The sequence below is a fragment of the Cetorhinus maximus genome, chromosome 18, assembly GCF_964194155.1.
Source record: "Cetorhinus maximus chromosome 18, sCetMax3.hap1.1, whole genome shotgun sequence".
Taxonomy (NCBI): domain Eukaryota; kingdom Metazoa; phylum Chordata; class Chondrichthyes; order Lamniformes; family Cetorhinidae; genus Cetorhinus; species Cetorhinus maximus.
In genome coordinates this window covers 81,660,282-81,680,029 of record NC_135896.1, presented here as the reverse complement: position 1 = coordinate 81,680,029, position 19,748 = coordinate 81,660,282, and the positions used below count along the sequence as shown (strand labels likewise).

At 44.8% G+C, this 19,748-nt stretch overlaps 1 protein-coding gene across 1 annotated transcript in view; it reads right to left on the bottom strand.

Annotated features, from left to right (window-relative positions):
- Positions 1-19,748, bottom strand: part of plekhh1 (pleckstrin homology domain containing, family H (with MyTH4 domain) member 1) — a 155,946-nt gene that overhangs the window by 28,490 nt on the left and 107,708 nt on the right. Inside the window, exons 15-20 of the mRNA XM_078563061.1 lie at positions 11,284-11,364; positions 8,698-8,877; positions 4,349-4,457; positions 2,483-2,595; positions 1,121-1,297; positions 643-740 (exon numbers count right to left, since the gene is read on the bottom strand). Of these exons, the coding sequence (XP_078419187.1) occupies positions 643-740; positions 1,121-1,297; positions 2,483-2,595; positions 4,349-4,457; positions 8,698-8,877; positions 11,284-11,364 (758 nt within the window). The remainder of the gene's footprint in view (positions 1-642; positions 741-1,120; positions 1,298-2,482; positions 2,596-4,348; positions 4,458-8,697; positions 8,878-11,283; positions 11,365-19,748) is intronic.

The window sequence follows — 19,748 nt, the reverse complement described above, 5'->3', positions numbered from 1 at the left end:
TTCAGATGGCAATTAAGAGTCAACCACAATGGAATGGGACTGGAGTCGCATACAAGGGTGACCATTAGCCAGGGTCTTTGGATTACTAGTCCAGTAACATAACCGCTATAACTGCCAGACCCCGCAGAACAGAGAGAGCTTGATAAACATCGGCTAGGGATTCTTGGTGAGGGAGTGCAAATGGAGCTTTACTCTGCATTGAAACTATGCTACATTTAACCTGGAAATGCTTGACTGAATGTGAAACATAGCAGAAAATTCCAAAACTAAGCAGGGTAGATCAGTAATCTTGGTCAATCTTGGGAGGGCAAATGGAGACCAGCATGTCCCCTCTAAGAATAGTTATAGCAACAGTCATTCGCCAATCAGGCCCAGCAGTTGGTGATACAGTGGTATTGGAAAGAGCTTTGGCTTGCCTTTCCTCACTGGGAAATGGTAGGTCGCACTGAAGGACAAAAATACAAGATAGCAATACTTTTAAAAGACTGGGGGATATGCCCTATAATTCTGGAAAAAAATATATCAAAAAGCAGATGTTAGTCAACTCCAATGCAGTGGGAAATTGTTATCCAGTTTTCTATTAGCATACACAACGTACCATGCAGCTTTGCCCTGATGTACAGTGCAACAGAGGCCTCATACCTGGGGTCAGCGTGGCGCTGCAGGTGAAGTTTGAGATACCACAGGAAGTGGTGCTGGGGAAGGAAAAGAGCGACGCACAAAGCCAGGAGCTGCCAGCACTGCAGGGGAAGCAAGAAGCCATAAGAGATTTCATTAAATGCTTTGTAAAGTATATGATCAATACTGAAGCTCAAATAGATTGTTTCAGCTGAAGGTCATATACAAAAAACTCATCAATATGAGTGACCCATGAATGATGGGTCAGCAGAGAAGAATGAAGATTTCCAGAATGTGATTAGCATAAAGTGCAAGCTTTCTTCGCACTGGTCTATATAATGTCTTCAATTGAGAGAGAATTAACTACTGCACCCAATAGGTCCAGGACTTTTTCCCTTAAATTCCCATGTCAGGTGGGAATACCACGCACAAGGAAAAGTATTTCTGATTCCAATATCTAAAGAACTGACTGAGACTCGAGATTGCAATAAAAGACAGTTACCTGTATGAGGGAGAAGTTGTGCGGCTGCCTATGGCTGGTCTGTTTAATGAACTGACAGTAGATCTCATTCTGTAACTCCGTGTGTGTCAAGCAAACCTGCAGTGCATTTTGCGCCAGTGACACATGGTAGTCTATCGAAGGTGCCTCGACCAGCACATTGATGAACAGTTGGCATGACTGTGGGGACAAAATATGGTGAAGTATCCATCCATGAATATAACGGGTTGCACAAACTGCACCAACCAGGGACAACCAAGAGGTGACAAATGGCTTGGTTAAAAAGGTGGGTTTACATATTCCATTGAACGTACAGCACAGAAATAGACTATTAAGCCTGAGCATCTTCACATCCATCCCCATCTAACCCTATCAGCATTTCCTTCTATTTCCTTCTCCCTCATGTGCTATCTAACTTTCCCTTAAATGCATCTATGCCATTCACCTCAACTAATCCATGTTGTGGCAAGTTTCACATTCTCATCACTCTCTGTGTCAAGAAGTTTCTCCTAATTTCTTTCTTGGATTTATTCAGGACCAATTTTGGTCTCTCCACAAGTGGAACCATCTGCTCTATATCAACCATATCAAACCCTATCAAAAAGGAAAAATCTTAAAGGAGGAGAGGGCAAGAGAGAGGGAATTATGGAGGAATTCCCAAGATTAGGGCCTAGGTGACTGTAAGCACAGACACCAATGGTGTGGTGGAGGGAATGATTTGGGGTGGGGAGGGAGCCGGGTTGGTGAAAAGAGATGCAGAGGAGGCCAAAGGTGGAGGAATTAGCCGTCCCCAGAGTCTAAGTCCCAGGAGCCCAGGACCAGGTAAGTGTCAGGGGTCTCAAGGCGGGGAGGGGAGGTGAGGTCCAGAAAGGTGAGAAGAGGGAGGTAGGGGGTGTTGGTGGCAAGGCCATGGGGGTAGGAAGCACTGACAGGGGCCAGAACTTGTTTTGGAGGGGGGGAAGGTGGGGAAGTGCCAGACGTTGAAAGGAGGCTGCTGATGGAGGTGCCACCAACACCCTGCCTTCCAGCCCGAGGCTTGAGCAGGATCACTTTTCGGGCTGCCCCCGTCCCCAGACTCCTCCTGCCAGGGTGGAGGCGGCCTTTAAATGGTCTTTAATTGGCTACTTAAGGGTCTCAATTGGAGCAAAAGTAGGGGAGGTGGAGGTGGCCTAGGCCTCGGCCTCGGCCGTCCCACTGTAAAATTGCGAAGAGGCTCGGGTGGGTGAGAGCCCTGTGGGTAGGCCTCCCCCCACCCCAACCTACAAACCTGCCAACAGGGAAGGTATAATTCTGCCTGCGATTACTAACACATCCACACTTGGTTACACACCAATCAAAGATAATACAACGTGTGTCGGTTTTTACCTTGAACAGCTTGAGTGCCTCAGTCTGCAGTGCTTCCGAGGGGAGAGTGGTGAGGGCATTCGGGATGCCATCTTTGCTGCAGCACAGTACAGGGTGTTTCCAGATTGGCGAGTCTAGGTGCAAAAAAGCGAGGGACAATTCACACCGTGAATCTGCGCCTCACTACCCGTGAGCCAGAGAATTCAAGAACAAACCCAAAAATTAAAGGCTGTCGTTCAGGAATTGCTTTTCTAACCATTGGTTTCGTAACTCTCCATGGTATGTCCAGTGGACTGTATGGATAGTACCCAATATTGGCACTAGGTTTACCTTGCCCCAAACCCCTCAACTATCCCTGCTCCAAGGACTCCACCTCGATATGATGGGAAAACCTATGAGCTGTTATGACCCTGAGTGCTATGTTGTCAACAGTATAACTCCTGCTGAGGTCACCCGATCTAGACCGGCCGAAAGCTGTGACCCAGACTAAAGGCCAGTCCGCCTGCTCTCCTGTTGGGGTGGGAGGGGAGGGGGTGTATGTGACTGGTTTTCAGATTGACTCAATGTAAAAATACCTTCCATCATGGAAACAACTCAGAGATCAGACAATTCTTGCAGAGAACAAGACATCAACTGAGGCGTTCACCATCTGCTGCATGTTACAGTACGGCAGTAATCGGATCAGTGTCAAATACCTTGCTCTAGATGACCAATAGTAGGAGAAATGTGTTGCACCTACTAACCTCTACTTTCTGTTTTAATATTAAACAGCACCTGCAGTGTCCAAAATTAGCTGGAATTATTAGGAAGAATCATATTGGACTCAAGGTGTTGGCTTTGTTTCTCTCTCCACAGATGTGGTCTAGCCTGCTGGGTTCTTCCATGAATTTTTTGTTTTCCAACACTTTCTGGTTTTAATCCACAATTAGCTGACTGTGCAGAGAAGCCCAATCCAACTCAAATCCCACTTGTTCAACACATTGAAGGGTGTGCATCCAAACAGGCACTAGAAGTTTATTGCTTGTAATTATGGAGGTGGTTAGTGTGTTTTCTCTCCTCCGTATTTATTCATCCCCTGTCCCGAGCAAGAGGGATATTCTTCAGTCAGCCAGATTATGGTGACTCAGGGGGCCAGGGCAAGGCAGGTCACAATTCAGCTGGGAAGCGCAGCTCTACACTCTCAACACTATCATCAACGTTGTTAGGTGAATAAAGTAAGGCGTGGACAGGAGCAAGGCAGGTAAATGGAGCAGAGATGAGGTCAGCCATGATGGAATTGAATGTTGAACAGGGTTGAGGGGCTGAATGGCCTCCTCCTGTTACATCCCTAGCACCTAAAATTGATGTCAGGGTCGACTCCAACCCAATCCAGTGTGTGAGGCTCACTCACAGTCACTTCACACTCTTTACATTACCTAGAATTTACAGCACAGAAACAGGCCATTCAGCCCAACTAGTCTAGGCCATTTTGTATGCTCCACAAAAGGTACCTCCCACCCTACTTCACCTTATCAGGATATCCTTCAATTCATTTCTCCTTAAGGTGATTATTTAGCCTCTCCTTAAAAAGAAATTTTCACATTTACACCGCTCTCCGGATAAAGTTCCCCTCAATTGCTTACTGGATTTATTGGCAACTATCATATTTATGACCCAACTGGTTTTGAACTCTCCCACAAGTCTACCCCAAGTCTACCCAAATCTACCCTATCAAATCCTTTCCTAATCTTAAAGACCGAAGGTATAGTATGCAATGGATGTAATTGAATAACACAATATATAGTTAACAAAAAACCTAATTATGATATTCTTTTAATTTACATCCCGTTGGAAGATCCCTGGCCCTTTGGTCATTTCAGTTTCAGGATCTTCTTGTGTCACACTCACTCTGCTCCCCATCGACATCCAGCAGTTTTCCGATGAGCTGCTCGTATTCAGTGCCAACTTTAGAACGGCTACTCCCAGCTGCCACGGTCAAGTGGTACAGCCAGGTGTCCTGTGGGTCAAGAAGGTTTTGGAGAAACACGTGAATGATAAAAAGGACTTATACTTCAGTCTGAGTGTGACAGTATGAGTGAGAGACTGAGTGACAGAGAATGAGGGAGTAGCAGCAGAGTACTGTAGGCTAGTAGTTATGTTACTGGATTCAAAATCCAGAGGCCTGTATTAATGATCCAAAGATCATGAGTTATAATCTTATCCGTCACAGTTTGAGAATTTGAATTCAGTTTAAAAAGCACAGAAATAAAAAAGCTGGTATTTGCAAAAGTCACCACATAACTGTCAGACTGTTGCAAAACCCCGACTGGTTCATTTATATCCTTAAAGGAGGGGAACCTGCTGTCCTTACCCAATCTGGCCTGTATGTGACCCTAGCCCCATACGACCATGACTTGCTTAAGCTACTCAACTACATTCCAACCACAACAAGCAATGGGCTGCAGCAGTTAACTTATTCCTTCATGGGATGTGGGCATTGCTGGAAAGGCCAGCATTTGTTTGTCCATCCATAATTGCCCTTGGACTGAGTGGCTTGCTCGGCCATTACAGAGGGTCATTAGGAGTCAACCACATTACTGAGAGTCTGGAGTCACATGTAGGCCAGACCAGGGTAAGGACGACAGATTTCCTTTCATAAAAGGCATTAGTGAACCAGATGGGTTTTTATGATGATCAATGATAGTTTCACGGTCACCATTACTGAGACTAACTTTCAACTTAAAATTTTATTAATTGAATTTAAATTCCCCCAGCTGCCGCATTTTTCTAAATTTGTTCTTTCACAAGGTGTGTGTGTCACTGGCTAGGCCAGCATTTATTGCCCATCCCTAATTGCCCTTGAGAAGGTGGTGGTGAGCTGCCTTCTTGAACTGCTGCAGTCCATATGGCGTAGTTACACCCACAGTGCTGTTAGGGAGGGAATTCCAGGATCTGGACCCAGTGTTACGACCAGTCCCTGGGTGAGGTCCCCCAGTTTGTTATGATCCCAGACGAGATACCCCAAATTGTTAACTTCCTGAACATGACCCCAATTTTGTTATGCTCCTGGGTGAGGAAGAATGAGCTGGTTCCCCTTCCTTATTCAACCCCCTTGGTTGGTCGCAACAAGGTTAGTTTAAAAAGGATCTCTTCCCTCATGGACACCTTTTCCCAGTGCGAATATATTTATGTTTTAGAAGGAGCCAATTTAACCAGGAGCCAAAGAAAGAGTAGGTTTATTAGTTCCTAAAAGCCCAAGAAAAATAAAAATAAAAATACAACACACAGATCAGAAATGAGAAGTTGGGTCCAAAAATTAAAGTTTAAAAAGATATACGAATCAGTCTTTGGCTTGTCCATGGGGAGTAGATGGTGAAACTTTGCAGCCGTTAAGTTGGATGATTCCTGTAGAGATGACTTTGGGCAATTGAGCAGTTGGCTTGGAGACACTTGGTTCTGCAGGTTAGCTGAAGGAGCTGTCCTATTTCCTTTCCGACCGTGGCTTTGCTGACTTCCTCCAGCCATAGAGAGAGAGAGATAGAGACTTTTACCTGCAAGCTGCAGGGGTGCCTAGTTGACCTTCTTCTGCTGTGACCTTCACAGCACACCAGAACTAGAACACACAAATTGGGTTTGCAGCTGGCTTTTTAACCCCTTTCCCTGTGTATTCCTGGAATGGAAAAAAATCATGTCTTTTGCCCAGAATCTGCTTTCTTTCAACTCAGACCATTTCCCCATTCTGAGAAATAATTCAACAAGAGGTGGGTTCTGCTGAGATGTGGTAATCAGTTTCCACTGTCTCCCTAACCACAGGAGATTAAAGTTCAGTCTTTTGCATTGCATCTTTTCCTTTCAAGTGTCTCTGTCAATTAGGCCTTGAAACCTTTTTAGGTGCGACATTCCATGTTCTCTCTGGACTTGTTGGTTGAGTATAATCGGCATAGGAGTTTTCCAGCAAGTGGTTACTTTACATTCTCAGCCAGCTTTTTCCTGTATGTCTTTTTTAAAAACACATGTTTTCCTTAAAAAAGTTCACTATGCCCGCAAGTAATTCAGGGCTGTGATCCACTGTCATGACACCAGCAACAGCGAAGGAGCGGCAATATAGTTCCAAGTCATGATGGTATGTGGCTTGGACAGGAACTTCCATGCATCTGCTGCCCTTGTCCTTCGAGGTGTAGAGGTCGTGGTTTTGGAAGGTGATGTCAAAGAAGCCTTGGTGAGTTGCTGCAGTGTTGTCAATGTTGTCGCACAATGTGCGTCGGTGTTAGAGGGAGTGAATGTTTAAGCTGGTGGATGGGTTGTCCATCCAGTGGGCCGCTTTATCCTGGATGGTGTCGAGCTTTTTGAATGTAGTTGAAACTGCGCTCATTTAGGCAAGTGGAGAGTATTCCTTATAGATGGTGGACAAGCTTTGGGGAGCCAGGAGGTGAGTTACTCGCCGCAGAATTCCCAGCCTCTGACCTGCTCTTGTAGCCACAGTATTGATACGGCCAGTCCAGTTCAGTTTCTGGTCGGAATTGAACCCATATCCCCAGAGAATTAGCCTGGGGCTCTGGATTACTATGTCCAGTCACATTACCACTATGCCACTGAAGAAAGTTCAAGAAAGGGCAGCTAGGGATGGGTAATAAATGCCCATTTTGGCAGCAAACTAATCACCCAAGAATAGTAAGTTAAGATTGAGAGACCGAGATGTAAAGTAAGAGTGAGACATTGCAAATGAGTGCAAGGCAGTGAGAGAAGGAGTCGGAGTCAGAGAAGCAGAGAGCGAGAGAGGGATCACAAAAAAAGATGGACCCAGACACTCTTCTGACAAGGGTTTTCCACGAAACATTAACTAATCTGTTCTCTCCACCAGTGCTAAATGACCTGCATCGAGAATCAGAGCTCGGAGAATCAGGGAGGAGGGGATGAACCTTGGCTGGGAGAGCAGAGTGGGGGGGTCAGGGCTGAGATGGAATCACATTACCTCCCACCTCCAACCACCCTGCCCCACCACCCACGAATGGCCGCTCACCATTGGTCTCCCAACATGCCAAACAACCCTTGCCTTTGTCACGCAAATTGGAAAACAAACTCTGTTACCTGACTGGATGAAGCTTGACTGTCAGTCAAACAGCTTTGTTTCCCATGTCCAAAATGTTAATAATTAGGAAACAAAGACCAGGATTTTTAAGGTGGCAGAGTTTCCTGTCCCACCATTTGAAGAGTCGGCGGGGAACACATCCTGGCTTAACACAGCCTGCTCCACAGACATTTCACACGCCAATCAGCATTAATTGGCTGCAGGCGGGACTTCCGCCCCTCACACAAAACAAAGTCTTGCCTTAAAAATCAGATTAACCGGCAGCTGTCCAGTCCGTGCAGCGCCAGAAGCTGCACTGGACAGACTGGGACTGCAAGCAATCCCCAGAGCCTACGTCCCAGATTTCCAGGAAGAGGTAAGTTTTGGGGATCTCAGGGCAGGAAGGGCAGGGAGGCCTTGGTGGGGGGGGAGAGGGGGGTCAGCTGGATAGTGGGGGATTGGGGAAGAGGCTGTGGGCGGAGAGAAGTCCTGCAGGAAGAGGCTGTGGGCGGAGAAAAGTCCTGCAGGAAGAGGAAGTTAAAAGGGGGCATCTGATGGAGGTACCCCCCCCACCCCCCACCTTCCACCCCCACTACCCAAGGCCTCAGCCCGATCATTTTCGAGCTTCCCCCCATACACGGGAACCCCTCCTGCCAGCCTAAATATTGAGGTTGGGAGGGAAACGGCCCTTAAATGACCAATAATTGGCCACTTAATGGCCTCAATTGGAACAAAGGTGCCCAAGGTCTAGCCTGCCCCAGTGTAAGGTTGCAGAATGGTTGGGGTGGGTGGGAATCCAGCAGGAAGCTTATCCGAGGAATTTTACACTCACCCCATGTACAAACCCAGGAGGAGTGCAAAATTCAGGCCAAAGTGTTTAAAGAGTTTTTTTGAATACCCCTATGATTGTCCTCCTGGTTTGCTGATAGCAACATCCTCGAGATTAATCTTTAATTCCTGAAGATTCCAAGGCAAACCAGGCAACCCTACCACAATGTGCGGCCTGATTATCTACCAGAGTCCATTGTCCACAGTGAGGGGAACTCCACAGAGGCACCAAGCTCGATGATAATCAAAGCACTAAGACTATTTCCTTGGCAAACGTTCCCTTCATTTTCCCCGACCCTCTCCAGAACAAGTTTAGGGTCAAATTGAACTTTATTCTTCCCATTCCCAACACATCTCTTACCTTTTCCTGCTTAGTTCCAATCAGTAGGTAAGTCGGACTTTGATCCTTTGGATGGATGACCAGAGTGAAGTGCGAGGAGAGGAACCCTCGGCCTCCCGCCTCGTAATCCTCATCGGAATCGCAGGAACGGTCCACCTCTCCGACTTTAGCCTCTCGGACTTTCAGGTGGCCCAGAGGGAACTAAATGACCAAAGGAAGCATTTCAAACTAGATCAAACTGCTTTGCTGATGTCTCCCTTACATGAAACCAGCGTAGGATGATGGTATCAGGCTAAAAATTTGCAGATGGTTAATGGCCTCAAAATGGGATCAACCACCATGTCACTACCAATTCTCTGATTACCACCATTCTCCTGCGGCCTAGCGCTGGATGGATGAAATTCCCACTGATTTCGGGTGGTAGGCTTCTTTTAATATGCAAATCAGGATCCCATGGCCCCTGTTTGCCATTTTATGACAGGCTGGTTGGGGTCTGGGCCATACACACATTTACCATTTTTACTGGCAGTACATCCAAAAAAGCAATTTTCAAATTATTTTTCAGGGTCCACAAAAAAAAACAGGCTCCGAGCCCCAAAAAATACCCCCATATTGAGCCAGCCTCAATCCCCATCTCTTTGGTGGTTCTATTTAAATGAGACCTGGGTCTTAAAATGGCTCTGGCTTCTTCTCTACCTGTTGGCTGCCTGATTCTTAGTGGGGCCCACCCCTCGGTCTTTTTAATCTTCCACAAAGCTTAGTCAGGCCCTTGATACTGTGCACCATTCCTCAAGATTCTTTTCTCCATTGTTCCTATGTCTGGTCTGTCACACTGTGGTCACAGTACGTACTCAGGGTGTGGTCTGACCAGAGCTCCATACGCTTTGACCATGACCTCATTTTACTTGTAGCAGCTTTGTAGATTAACATTTTATTGTCTTTGCTGGTTGCTGCTCTTCCTTGGTTGGACAGGGTTGATGTGGAGTCTTACAGAGCTAGAACTCAAATTTCCTCCCCTAAAACAAACATTCTAGCATCTTACTATCAGGAGAAAATGTTCCAGAGCATCTGAATTAAAGAACCATTACGTCAACACACCAGATAAGTGTATTTTTTTGGGACATAACAAGCAATGAAACTAAACTGTTATCTGATGACAACATGCCACGTATAATTACAGTTTATAGCACAAGGTGAGGCCATTCAGCCCATTGTGTTTGTGCTGGTCCATTGCTAGTGCATTCCAAAATTAAGCTCACTGTTCTGCTCTCTTCCCACAGCCTTATATCTGCAACTGTTTCACTTTTTGATCAAATTTTCCTTTAACGGGTGGTCAAGTATTGTGATCTCCAACAACATTCTGCAATTAAACCTCTTTTAATTAATTTCTCTCCTCAGCTTCTTGGAGGCAACTTGAAACCACTGACTCCCAAACCAGAGAAAATAATCATTCCTTACTGATACTATCAAAACTCTTTCATCATTTTAAAAACTGCTATTAAATGTGCTCTTATCCCTCGCTGCTCCAGTGGAAACAGTATCTCCCGTTAAGTATGGGTTCCTGTTTCTGCCAACCTCTTGATGATGAATGCCAAAAGCTCTCAGTGGTTTTAATAGGAATAGGGGAATATAGGACTTAGGAGCAAGAGTTGGCCATTTGGCCCTTCGAGCCTGCTCCGCCATTCAATATGATCATGGCTGATCTGGTTGTGGTCCCTGCTCCACCTTTCTGCCTGCCCCCGCTCCCCACCCCGATAACCCTCGACTCCCTTGTCTATCAAAAATCTATCTAACTCAGTCATGAATAAATTCAATGACCCTGCCACCACTACTTTCTGGGGGAAGAGAATTTCACAGACTAACGACCCTCTGAGGAAATAAAAAATGCCTCCTCATCTCTGTCTTAAAAGGTGGACCTCTTATTCTTAAACTATGGTCCCAAGTTTTAGTTTCCCCATGTTCTTTCTATAATGGGGTTTCCTAAACTGCACACAGTACCCAATGTGGCCTATCCAATGTTCATCGTTATTTATTTTCCCTTGTCTTCCTCTCCCATTCTTATTCAAGCCAAAACACTTTTGGCTTTTCCAATGGCTTTATCTATGTTCATTCGTGCTTTCATGGAATTACATATTTCAGCGTTGTCAGAAGTCGCTGACCAGCCACAGCTACAGCAACAGCAACACTTTGTTAAAGATGTGCACTGATTTTAGTGGAAAACACCTCAGATATACTCACACAACATAGATAAATGCATCTCCCATGAGTATATATCCTTAATGAACATCTACCACCTTTCAGGAATCAAGGGAGCAAAGCACTCGTAATGATCAAAGAACATTCTGCTTTTCATCTCACCATTTAACCATCAAATGCACAAAAAAACTTAAGGATAAATCCAATTTTCCACATCTGGATTTCCAATTAGCCACATCTGGCTAGCATACTGGGGTAACACTGATATATTCAAGCCCCATACTAGGCAGAGGCCATAGGCAGCCACGAATAGCTCAAATTTCAAGTGTCACAGGAATCACCAGTCAGAAAGCACATGTCCGTTCAATCAGCTGGCTTCAGTCTGTCGCTAGATCCGATCACTGGTCATACCTTGTCATCTTGGTTCCGAAAGTAGTAGAACACTTTTCCTACGAGGGAGCACCAGACCAGCTTGGAGTAGCCATGCCTCACCTAGAATATACATGAAGGACAGTCAACCACCAAGAGAGTGAGTAGGGCATCTTTCAAATGTGGTAAGGTTAACTATGGGACAAGTAACTTGAACTCACTACCTCACGATAGCCAAGACTAGGCCTATAACACAAACATACGAGTTAGGAGCAGGACTAGGCCATTCAGCCCCTCGAGCCTCCTCTCCCATTTGATAATAATCCAATTAACATTTTGATCCCATACAATGCTTCTCATCATTGACCCCTACAGGAGATAAGATGACTCAAGGAAAATTGGTCCAAGCTTCTTAGTCGTTTTGAGCCTCGAATTGAATGCCGACCAACATTCCTTATTTTGCCGAGGTTAAAAATTGCAGGTATTCAAAACGGGAGGCAACCTCTCCGCCCAAACATTATGCCCTAGAATAGAAAAGAGTTAGCCATCAATTCCATCCAACTTGGAACCAAAATTTAAATAACCTTTTTGGGGTCAGGTTGGCTTTTTGTAATGTAATCCAGGACAGATCATTGTAAGAACAAGAGTCCGCTCCTGCTTATCGTTAAACTGACAAGTTTCTTTTAATCAGACTCCAAAATCACCGGGGCAGGTAGTTTAAGATTCTGTCTCGTGATAAGATTAATAACAGAATGCTCACAGGGTAAGGCTAAACCAGCTGTCATTTTATGATCTGTGCAACCCTCAGCTTCAGAAAGCCACTGATTCCTTATCTTTGACATAGCTTGAAAGAAAAATACACAAAATCCATCTTAAAAGAGCGACTGAAAGACCAGCTGTTCTCAGGTTCATGCCGAGTTAGCTGAGCTCAGCTGGACAGTTAAAGAATGCAATAATAAGCCCCCAGCACATCTGCACCAGGAAAGGGGCAAGATATTTCAGCAACCTGCATTTATATATCGCCTTTAATGCATTACAACCCCAAAGACTTCCACAGGCATATAAATAGTAAAAAAAAGTGGTAAGGGGAAGAGTGGGCATAAAAAAGAGGGTTTACACATGGAGGCAGAGGGAATATCTGAGGTATTCAATGAATACTTTGCATCCGTCTTTACCAAGGAAGATGCTACCCAGGCCTTTTTGAAAGAGGAGATAATTCAGACACTAGAAGAGTTAAAAATTGATCAGGAGGAGGTATCGGATAGGCTGTCTGTACTTGAAGTTGACAAGGCACCAGGACCGAATGAGGTGCATACAAGGGTACTGAGGGAAGTGAGAGTGGAAATTGTGGAGGCACTGGCCATAATTTTTCAGTGTTCCTTAAAATTAGAGGTGATGCCAGAGGACTGGAGAATTGCAAACATTAAATCCTTGTTCAGAAAGGGGTGTAAGGATAAGCCCAGCAACTACAGGCCAGTCAGTTTAACTTCAGTGTTGGGGAATCTTTTAGAAACAATAATTTGATATAAAATTAACAGTCACATGGACAAAATTGAGAACCAGCATGGATTTCTTAAGGAAAAATTGTGTTTAACTAACTTGGAGTTTTTTGAAGAGGTAGCAGAGAGGGTTGACGAAGGCAATGCTTTTAACGTGGTGTACACTGATTTCCAAAAGGCATTTGATACAGTGCTACACAACAGACATGTGAGCAAAGTTATAGGTCATAAAATAAAAGGGACAGGAACAATATGGATACAAAATTGGCTGAGTTACAGAAAACAAAGAATCCACGAGAACACAAGAAGTAGGAGCAGGAGTAGACCATGCGGCCTGTTGAGCCTGCCATTGACAGTCATTAACCTCATTAATGGACCTGCCTGTCTAACCTTAAGGTCGGCGGGCAGGCCGGGAGCCCTGGCGGGCTTCAGAAAAAGCATGAAACCTCATCCACGGGTGGGATGAAGTTTCATGAGGGTTTTAAAAAATTTAATAAATGTTTGATTTAAAGTGATGGACATGTCCCAACTCATGTGACAGTGTCACATGAGGGGACATGTCAGGGAAATTTTGTTTTTGTACCTTTACCACTTTTACATTTGGAGCCGATCTCCCTGAGGCAGCACTTAGCCTCAGGGAGATGAGTGCGCTCCGCGCGAAAGAGTGCACTCTCGGCTGAGGGAATCCCCACCCGCACAGGGAGCGCATAGCATTTCCTGGTGCACGTCACGCTGGGCGGGCCAATATAAAATAGTGGTGCGCCCCCAATTGGGGGTGCTGATCGAAGGCGTGCCTGCCCGTGCCGTGCACTTCCCCTCCAACGGGGGGGGGAGAATTCTTCCCATGGTGAGACAATATAAAATAAAGGGTAAAAGGGTACAACTGTAAAGGGGGTGCAGGAGAAGAGAGACTTGGGTCTATATGTGCATAAGTCATTGAAGGTGGCTGGACAGGTTGAGAGCGCGGTTAGTAAAGCGTACATTATCCTAGGCATTACTAATAGGGATAGAGTACAAAAGCAAGGACGTTATGCTGAACTTGTATAAGACACTCGTTTGGCCTCAGCTGGGGTAGTGTGTCCAGTTCTGGGTGCCGCACTTCAGGAGGGACGTGAAGGCATTAGCGAGGGTGCAGAAAAGATTCACAAGAATGGTTCCAGGGAGGAGTTTCAGCCATGAAGATAGATTGCAGAAGTTAGGACTGTTTTCCTTGGAGAAAAGAAGGCTGAGATTAGATTTTATAGAGGTATTCAAAATCATGAAGAGTCTGGATAGAGTAGATAGGGAGAAACTGTTGCATCTCGTGAAAGGATCAAGAAAGAGAGGGCACAGATTTAAAGTAATTGGTAAAGGAAGCAGAAGCGATATGAGAAAAACTTTTTCACACAGCGAGTGGTTAAGCTCTGAAACTGCACTTCCTGAGAATGTGGTGGAGGCAGGTTCAATCGAAGCATTCAGGAGGGAATTAGACAGTTATCTGAAGAGGAAGAATGTGCAGGGAGAAGGCGGGAGAATGGCACTAAGTGAATTGCTCATTCGGAGGGCCGGTGAAGACACAATGGGCCAAATGGCCTCCTTCTCTGCTGTAACAAATCTGTCATTCTGGATAGATGTCAGGTGAGCTTGGAGGTGGAGCCTCCCAAGCCTGCTAACAGCTGATAGCAACTGTCTCAGCAGACAATGATAAACGACCGGGTGGGCGGAGACCTGGAAGGTCCATCAGCATGCTATGTTTGTTGGGTGCATGGGGGAGGGGTGCAAGTGGTTATCTTCCGCCTTCCAGATTATTGGAACGCCTACTCCACATCACTTTGTGATAAAGCTCGTCTTTGTGCTTTTGATATCTTAGCCACAGGGTATTACTGAATTTGAGTTGGCTGATTAAGCCGAGTGTAGAAAGATCTTAAAGAAACAATACAGGGCTGATGAGCGAAGTCAACCATTGTCTCCAGGCATACTCCAAGCAACCCAGCCTGAGCACTAAATGGTTGACTTTGCACTTGGATGTCAGTGCAGGGCAGTGAGGGTGGGGCAAAGGTTTGAGCTGAAGACACTGTGTGGGAGGAACTGTGGGGGGAGCAGATAGAAAATAATCCGTTAGCGTGAAACGCAGCTAAAAAATGAAGAAGCGACTTGAACATTCTTCTGCTCTGGCACCAGTTCAAATGACTTAATTGGTTTTTCTGAACCATTGCTTCTGGACTGGTGCCGACTCAAAAGCATCCTCGCTGGAGTGTCGTATGAGCGAGCAACCCAACACCCCCCAATAACCAAGCAGAAATGAAAAGTAGCTGTTTAGTTGACCTGATGCAGAAGAAACATCTGGCAGGCTGAATGCACTGAGCAACGTGTCGAGGCTAAAACATACTTGAAACAAACACAACATTTACTCAGACTCTAGAAGCGCAGACACCACACATCCTGGGGGTGAAATTAACCCTTGGCTCGAAGCACAAAGTGGATTAGCATCCGTTTCACACCTTGTTCCATCGTCGTTAACATGGACTTTTATCGTAACAGAATAAGGGGCAAAGTGTGAGATGGATTGACAATCAGCTACAGCCTGGTTTGCAATTCTGGAAAATAAGTGATTTCACCTCCCTGCACCCTCCACCTTCCTTTAAATCGTGTCCTCAATGTGCAGACCAGTCTCTTAATGAATCAGGATGTCACACACTACAGAGGTATAGGTTACACAGTCTTTTGCACACAGGTAGGAGGATTGAGTACCTGGAGCGACCCTTCCTCCCAATTCTGTTTGCTTTTTGTTCTCAAAGGGTGAGGCATAGAATTAAACAGCTATTCAGCTCATGAATGGGCTGAAGGAGGCCATTTTGCCCATTGTTCCTGTGTCACCTCTATGGTAGAGCTATCCGATTAACTCCACTCCCCTGCTCTTTTCCTATAGTCCTAGCTGGATTATTGTCTTAAGGGGGAAAAGATAAATGGGGTTTCCCACTGTCAAAATAAAGGTGCATTGCAGGAAAGCGTCACATTGTACAGGATACTTACTTCCTCACATTGCTGTAGTCAGACACTTTTTTCTGCAATATATAATTTTCTGCAGGTTTGTTTAACTCTTTCCTATATGGGTTTTTCCTTTTCCCACACTGATAACTTGGTCTCATTTAATCACATCTGCCTTCCATCCTGTCACAGATCTTTCCTTGCTGATCTGGTTGTGGTCTCAACTCCACTTTCCTGTCTGGCCCCTTGCCTATCAAAAATCTATCTAACTCAGCCTCGAATAAATTCAATGACCTAGCCTCAACTGCTTTCTGGGGGAGAGAATTCCACAGGCGAATGACCTTTGAGAGAAAAAAATTCTCCTCACCTTTGTCTTAAATGATCTTAATCTCCTGGCCTAGACTCTCCCACAAATGGAGACATCCTCCCGGTATCTACCCTATCGAATGCCCCCAGGAACTTATATGTTTCAATAATCTTGCTCTGCTACAGGAGAAGAAGCTGGTCAATTGGTGAGTATCTGATAAATGGTAAAAAGGCACATTTAATGGCTCTTTACTTAAATGCGTGTAGTATTCAGAACAAAATAAATGAATTAACGGCACCAATAGAGGTTAATGGGTATGATCTTACAGCCATTACGGAGACATGGTTACAAGGAAATCAAAGCTGGGAACTAAATATTCAGGGGTATGTGACTTTTCAAAAGGACAGGCAGGGAGGAAAGGATGGTGGGTAGCTTTGTTAGTACGAGATGGAATAAGTACGATAGCAAGAAACGATCTTGGATCGGAAGGTGCAGAATCCATATGGGTGGAGGTAAGAAATAACAAAGGGAAGAAGACACTGGTGGGAGTAGTCTATAGGCCCCCCAATAGCAGCTATACTGCAGGACAAAGAATAAATCAGGAGATAATTAGTGCATGTAAAAAAGGCAGTACATTAATCATGGTGTAAAAAAGGCAGTACATTAATCATGGCGTAAAAAAGGCTGTACATTAATCTTGGGTGACTTTGATCTTCATATAGATTTGGAAAATCAAATTGACACAGGTAGCCACGAGGAAGAATTCATAGAGTGTATTAGGGACAATTTCCTAGAACAATATGTTGTGGATCCAACCAGGGATCAGGCTATTTTGGATTTGGTAATGTGTAATGAGGCAGGTTTAATAAATGATCTCAGAGTAATAGATCCCCTAGGAAACAGTGGCCAGAATATGGTAGAATTTAACATTCGGTTTGAGAGTGAGAAACCTGGATCCGAAACAACTTGAATCAGGGTAATTACAAAGGAACGAGGGCAGAGTTGGCTGGAGTGGACTGGGAAAGGAGTTTAGCAGAAAAGATGGTTGATGAACAATGGCAGATGTTTAAGAAAATAGTTCATGACTCACAACAAAGATATATCCCAGTGAGGAAGGAGGATTCTAGGAAGGGGATAAACCAACCATGGTTAAGGGTAGTGTCAAATTGAAAGAAAAAACATACAATGTGGCAAAGATTAGTGGTAAGCCAAAGGATTGGGAAAGTTTTAAAAACTAACAAAAGGTGACCAAAAAAATAAAGAGGGAGAAAGTAAACTTTGAGGATAAACTAGAAAGTAATATAAAAATGGACAGTAAGAGCTTCTTTAAATACATAAAAAGGAAGAGAGAGGCCAAAGTCAATATAGGCCCCTTAGAGAATGAGGCTGGGGAAATAATAATGGGGAATCAGGAAATGGCAGAGGAGTTGAATAAATACTTTGCATCAGTCTTCACAGTAGAAGACACTAATAGCATTCCAAAAATGCTAAATAATCAAGGGGCAAAAGGGGGGTGGGGAGGAAATAAATACAATAACTATCACTAGAGAAAAAGTACTAGGGAAACAAATGGGGCTAAAGGCTGCTAAGTCCCCTGGACCTGATGGGTGCATCCTAAGGTATTAAAGGAAGTAGCTATAGAGGTAATGGATGCACTTGTAGAATCCTTAGATTCTGGAAAAGTCCCAGAGGATTGGAAAACAGCCAATGTAACACCCTTATTCAAAAAGGGAGGGAGACAAAAAACAGGTAACTATAGGTCAGTTAGCTTAACAGCTGTCATTGGGAAAATGTTAGAGTCTATTATAAAGGATGTAGTAGCAGAGCATTTAGAAATACATATTATATTCAAGCAGAGTTAGCATGGCTTCATGAAGGGGAAATCATGCTTGACAAGTTTATTAAAATTCTTTGAGGTGGTAACAAGTAGGATAGATAAAAGGGAACCAGTAGATGTAATATATTTGGATTTCCAAAAGGCATTTGATAAGGTACAGCACATAAGGCTACTTAATAAGATAAGAGCCCATGGTGTTGGGGATAGTATATTAACATGGATAGAGGATTGGCTGAGTAATAGAAGACAGAATTGGGATAAGGGTGGGCATTTTCAGGATGGCAACGTGAAACTAGTGGAATGCCGCAGGGATCAGTGCTGGGGCCATAATTATTCATAATATATGTTAATAACTTGGATGAGGGAAGTGAAATGTACCATCGCCAGGTTTGCAGATGACACAAAAATAGGTAGGAGGGCAAGTGGTGAGGATGACACAAAGAGCCTACAGAGGAACATAGACAGGTTAAGTGAGTGGACAAAAATGTGGCAGATGGAACATAATGTGGAAAAATGTGAGGTTATGCACTTTGGCAGGAAGAATAGAGGAGCTGAATATTATTTAAATGGAGAAAGACTGCAGAAAGCTGCAGCACAGAGGGATTTGGGGGTCCTCGTGCATGAATCACAAAAAGCTAGCATACAAGTTCAGTAGGTAATAGGGAAGGCAAATGAAATGTTGGCCTTTATCTCAAAGGGAATAGAGTATAAAAATAGGGAAATCTTGCTAAAACTATACAAGGCACTAGTTAGGCTACACCTAGAATACTGTGAACAGTTTTGGTCTCTGTATTTAAGGAAAGACATGCTGGCATTAGAGGCAGTCCAGAGAAGGTTCACTAGGTTTATCCCGGGGATGGAGGGATTTTCTTTTGAGGAGAGGTTGAGTAGGTTGGGCCTGTACTCATTGGAGTTTAGAAGAATGAGAAGTGACCTTATTGAAACATAAAATTCTTAGGGGGCTTGACAGGGTAGATGCTGAGAGGTTGTTTCCCCTTGTAGGAGAGTCTAGGACCAGAGGGCATAATCTCATAGTAAGGGGTCGCCCATTTAAGACAGAGATGAGGAGGAATTTCTTCTCTCAGAGAGTAGTGAATCTGTGAAATTATCTACTGCAGAGGCCTGTAGAGGCTTGGTCCTTAAGTATATTCAAGGCTGAGATAGACAGATTTTTAACCAGTAAGGGAATCAAGGGTTATGGGGAAAAGGCAGGAAAGCGGAGTTGAGGATTACCAAATCAGCCATGATCTCATCGAATGGCAGAGCAGACTCGATGGGCCGAATGGCCTACTTCTGCTCCTACATCTTATGGTTTTATGATCTAATAAGATCTCTATAGATGCTGCTTGACCCACGGAGTGTATTCGACTATTTACTGTGCTTATTTTAGTCAGGGCCTATTGGCCTTTCCCTGGTTCTAATATCTCCTTCATTCCGATCTCTTGTCCATGCGTCCTAAGTGTCTGCTAAAAGCACTCTGGAATCAGCGGTTAAGAACCATGCACAAGGGAGCTGGAGAGTCACCCTCTCTGTGATTCCTTTCCTTTCTGTGATGAAGTTGTTGTTTTCCTACCTTCATGCTTTTCCCCCCCGAGGTGCAGAACCTATCCATTGGGACCAGGGGGCCCGTTAAGGAGGCACCAGCCCTTCTGCCCGACACCCGCCCGTGCAGTGAAAACTGCCGGGCTGGATGCTTGGTTAAATTCCAGCAGTGGCGGGATGAAGGCCCTTTACCTACGGGCGGGCGGGCGGGCCCGATGCCTCCCCTGCCACTGGTAAAATTGCGGCAGGGGGCGCCAGGAGTGGGTGGGTTGGTGGCAAGCACAGCACCCATGGCATTTTATGGGCACCCTCCTGCCCCTGGGGGCCTGTAAAAATCAGCCCAATGAGTGCCGAA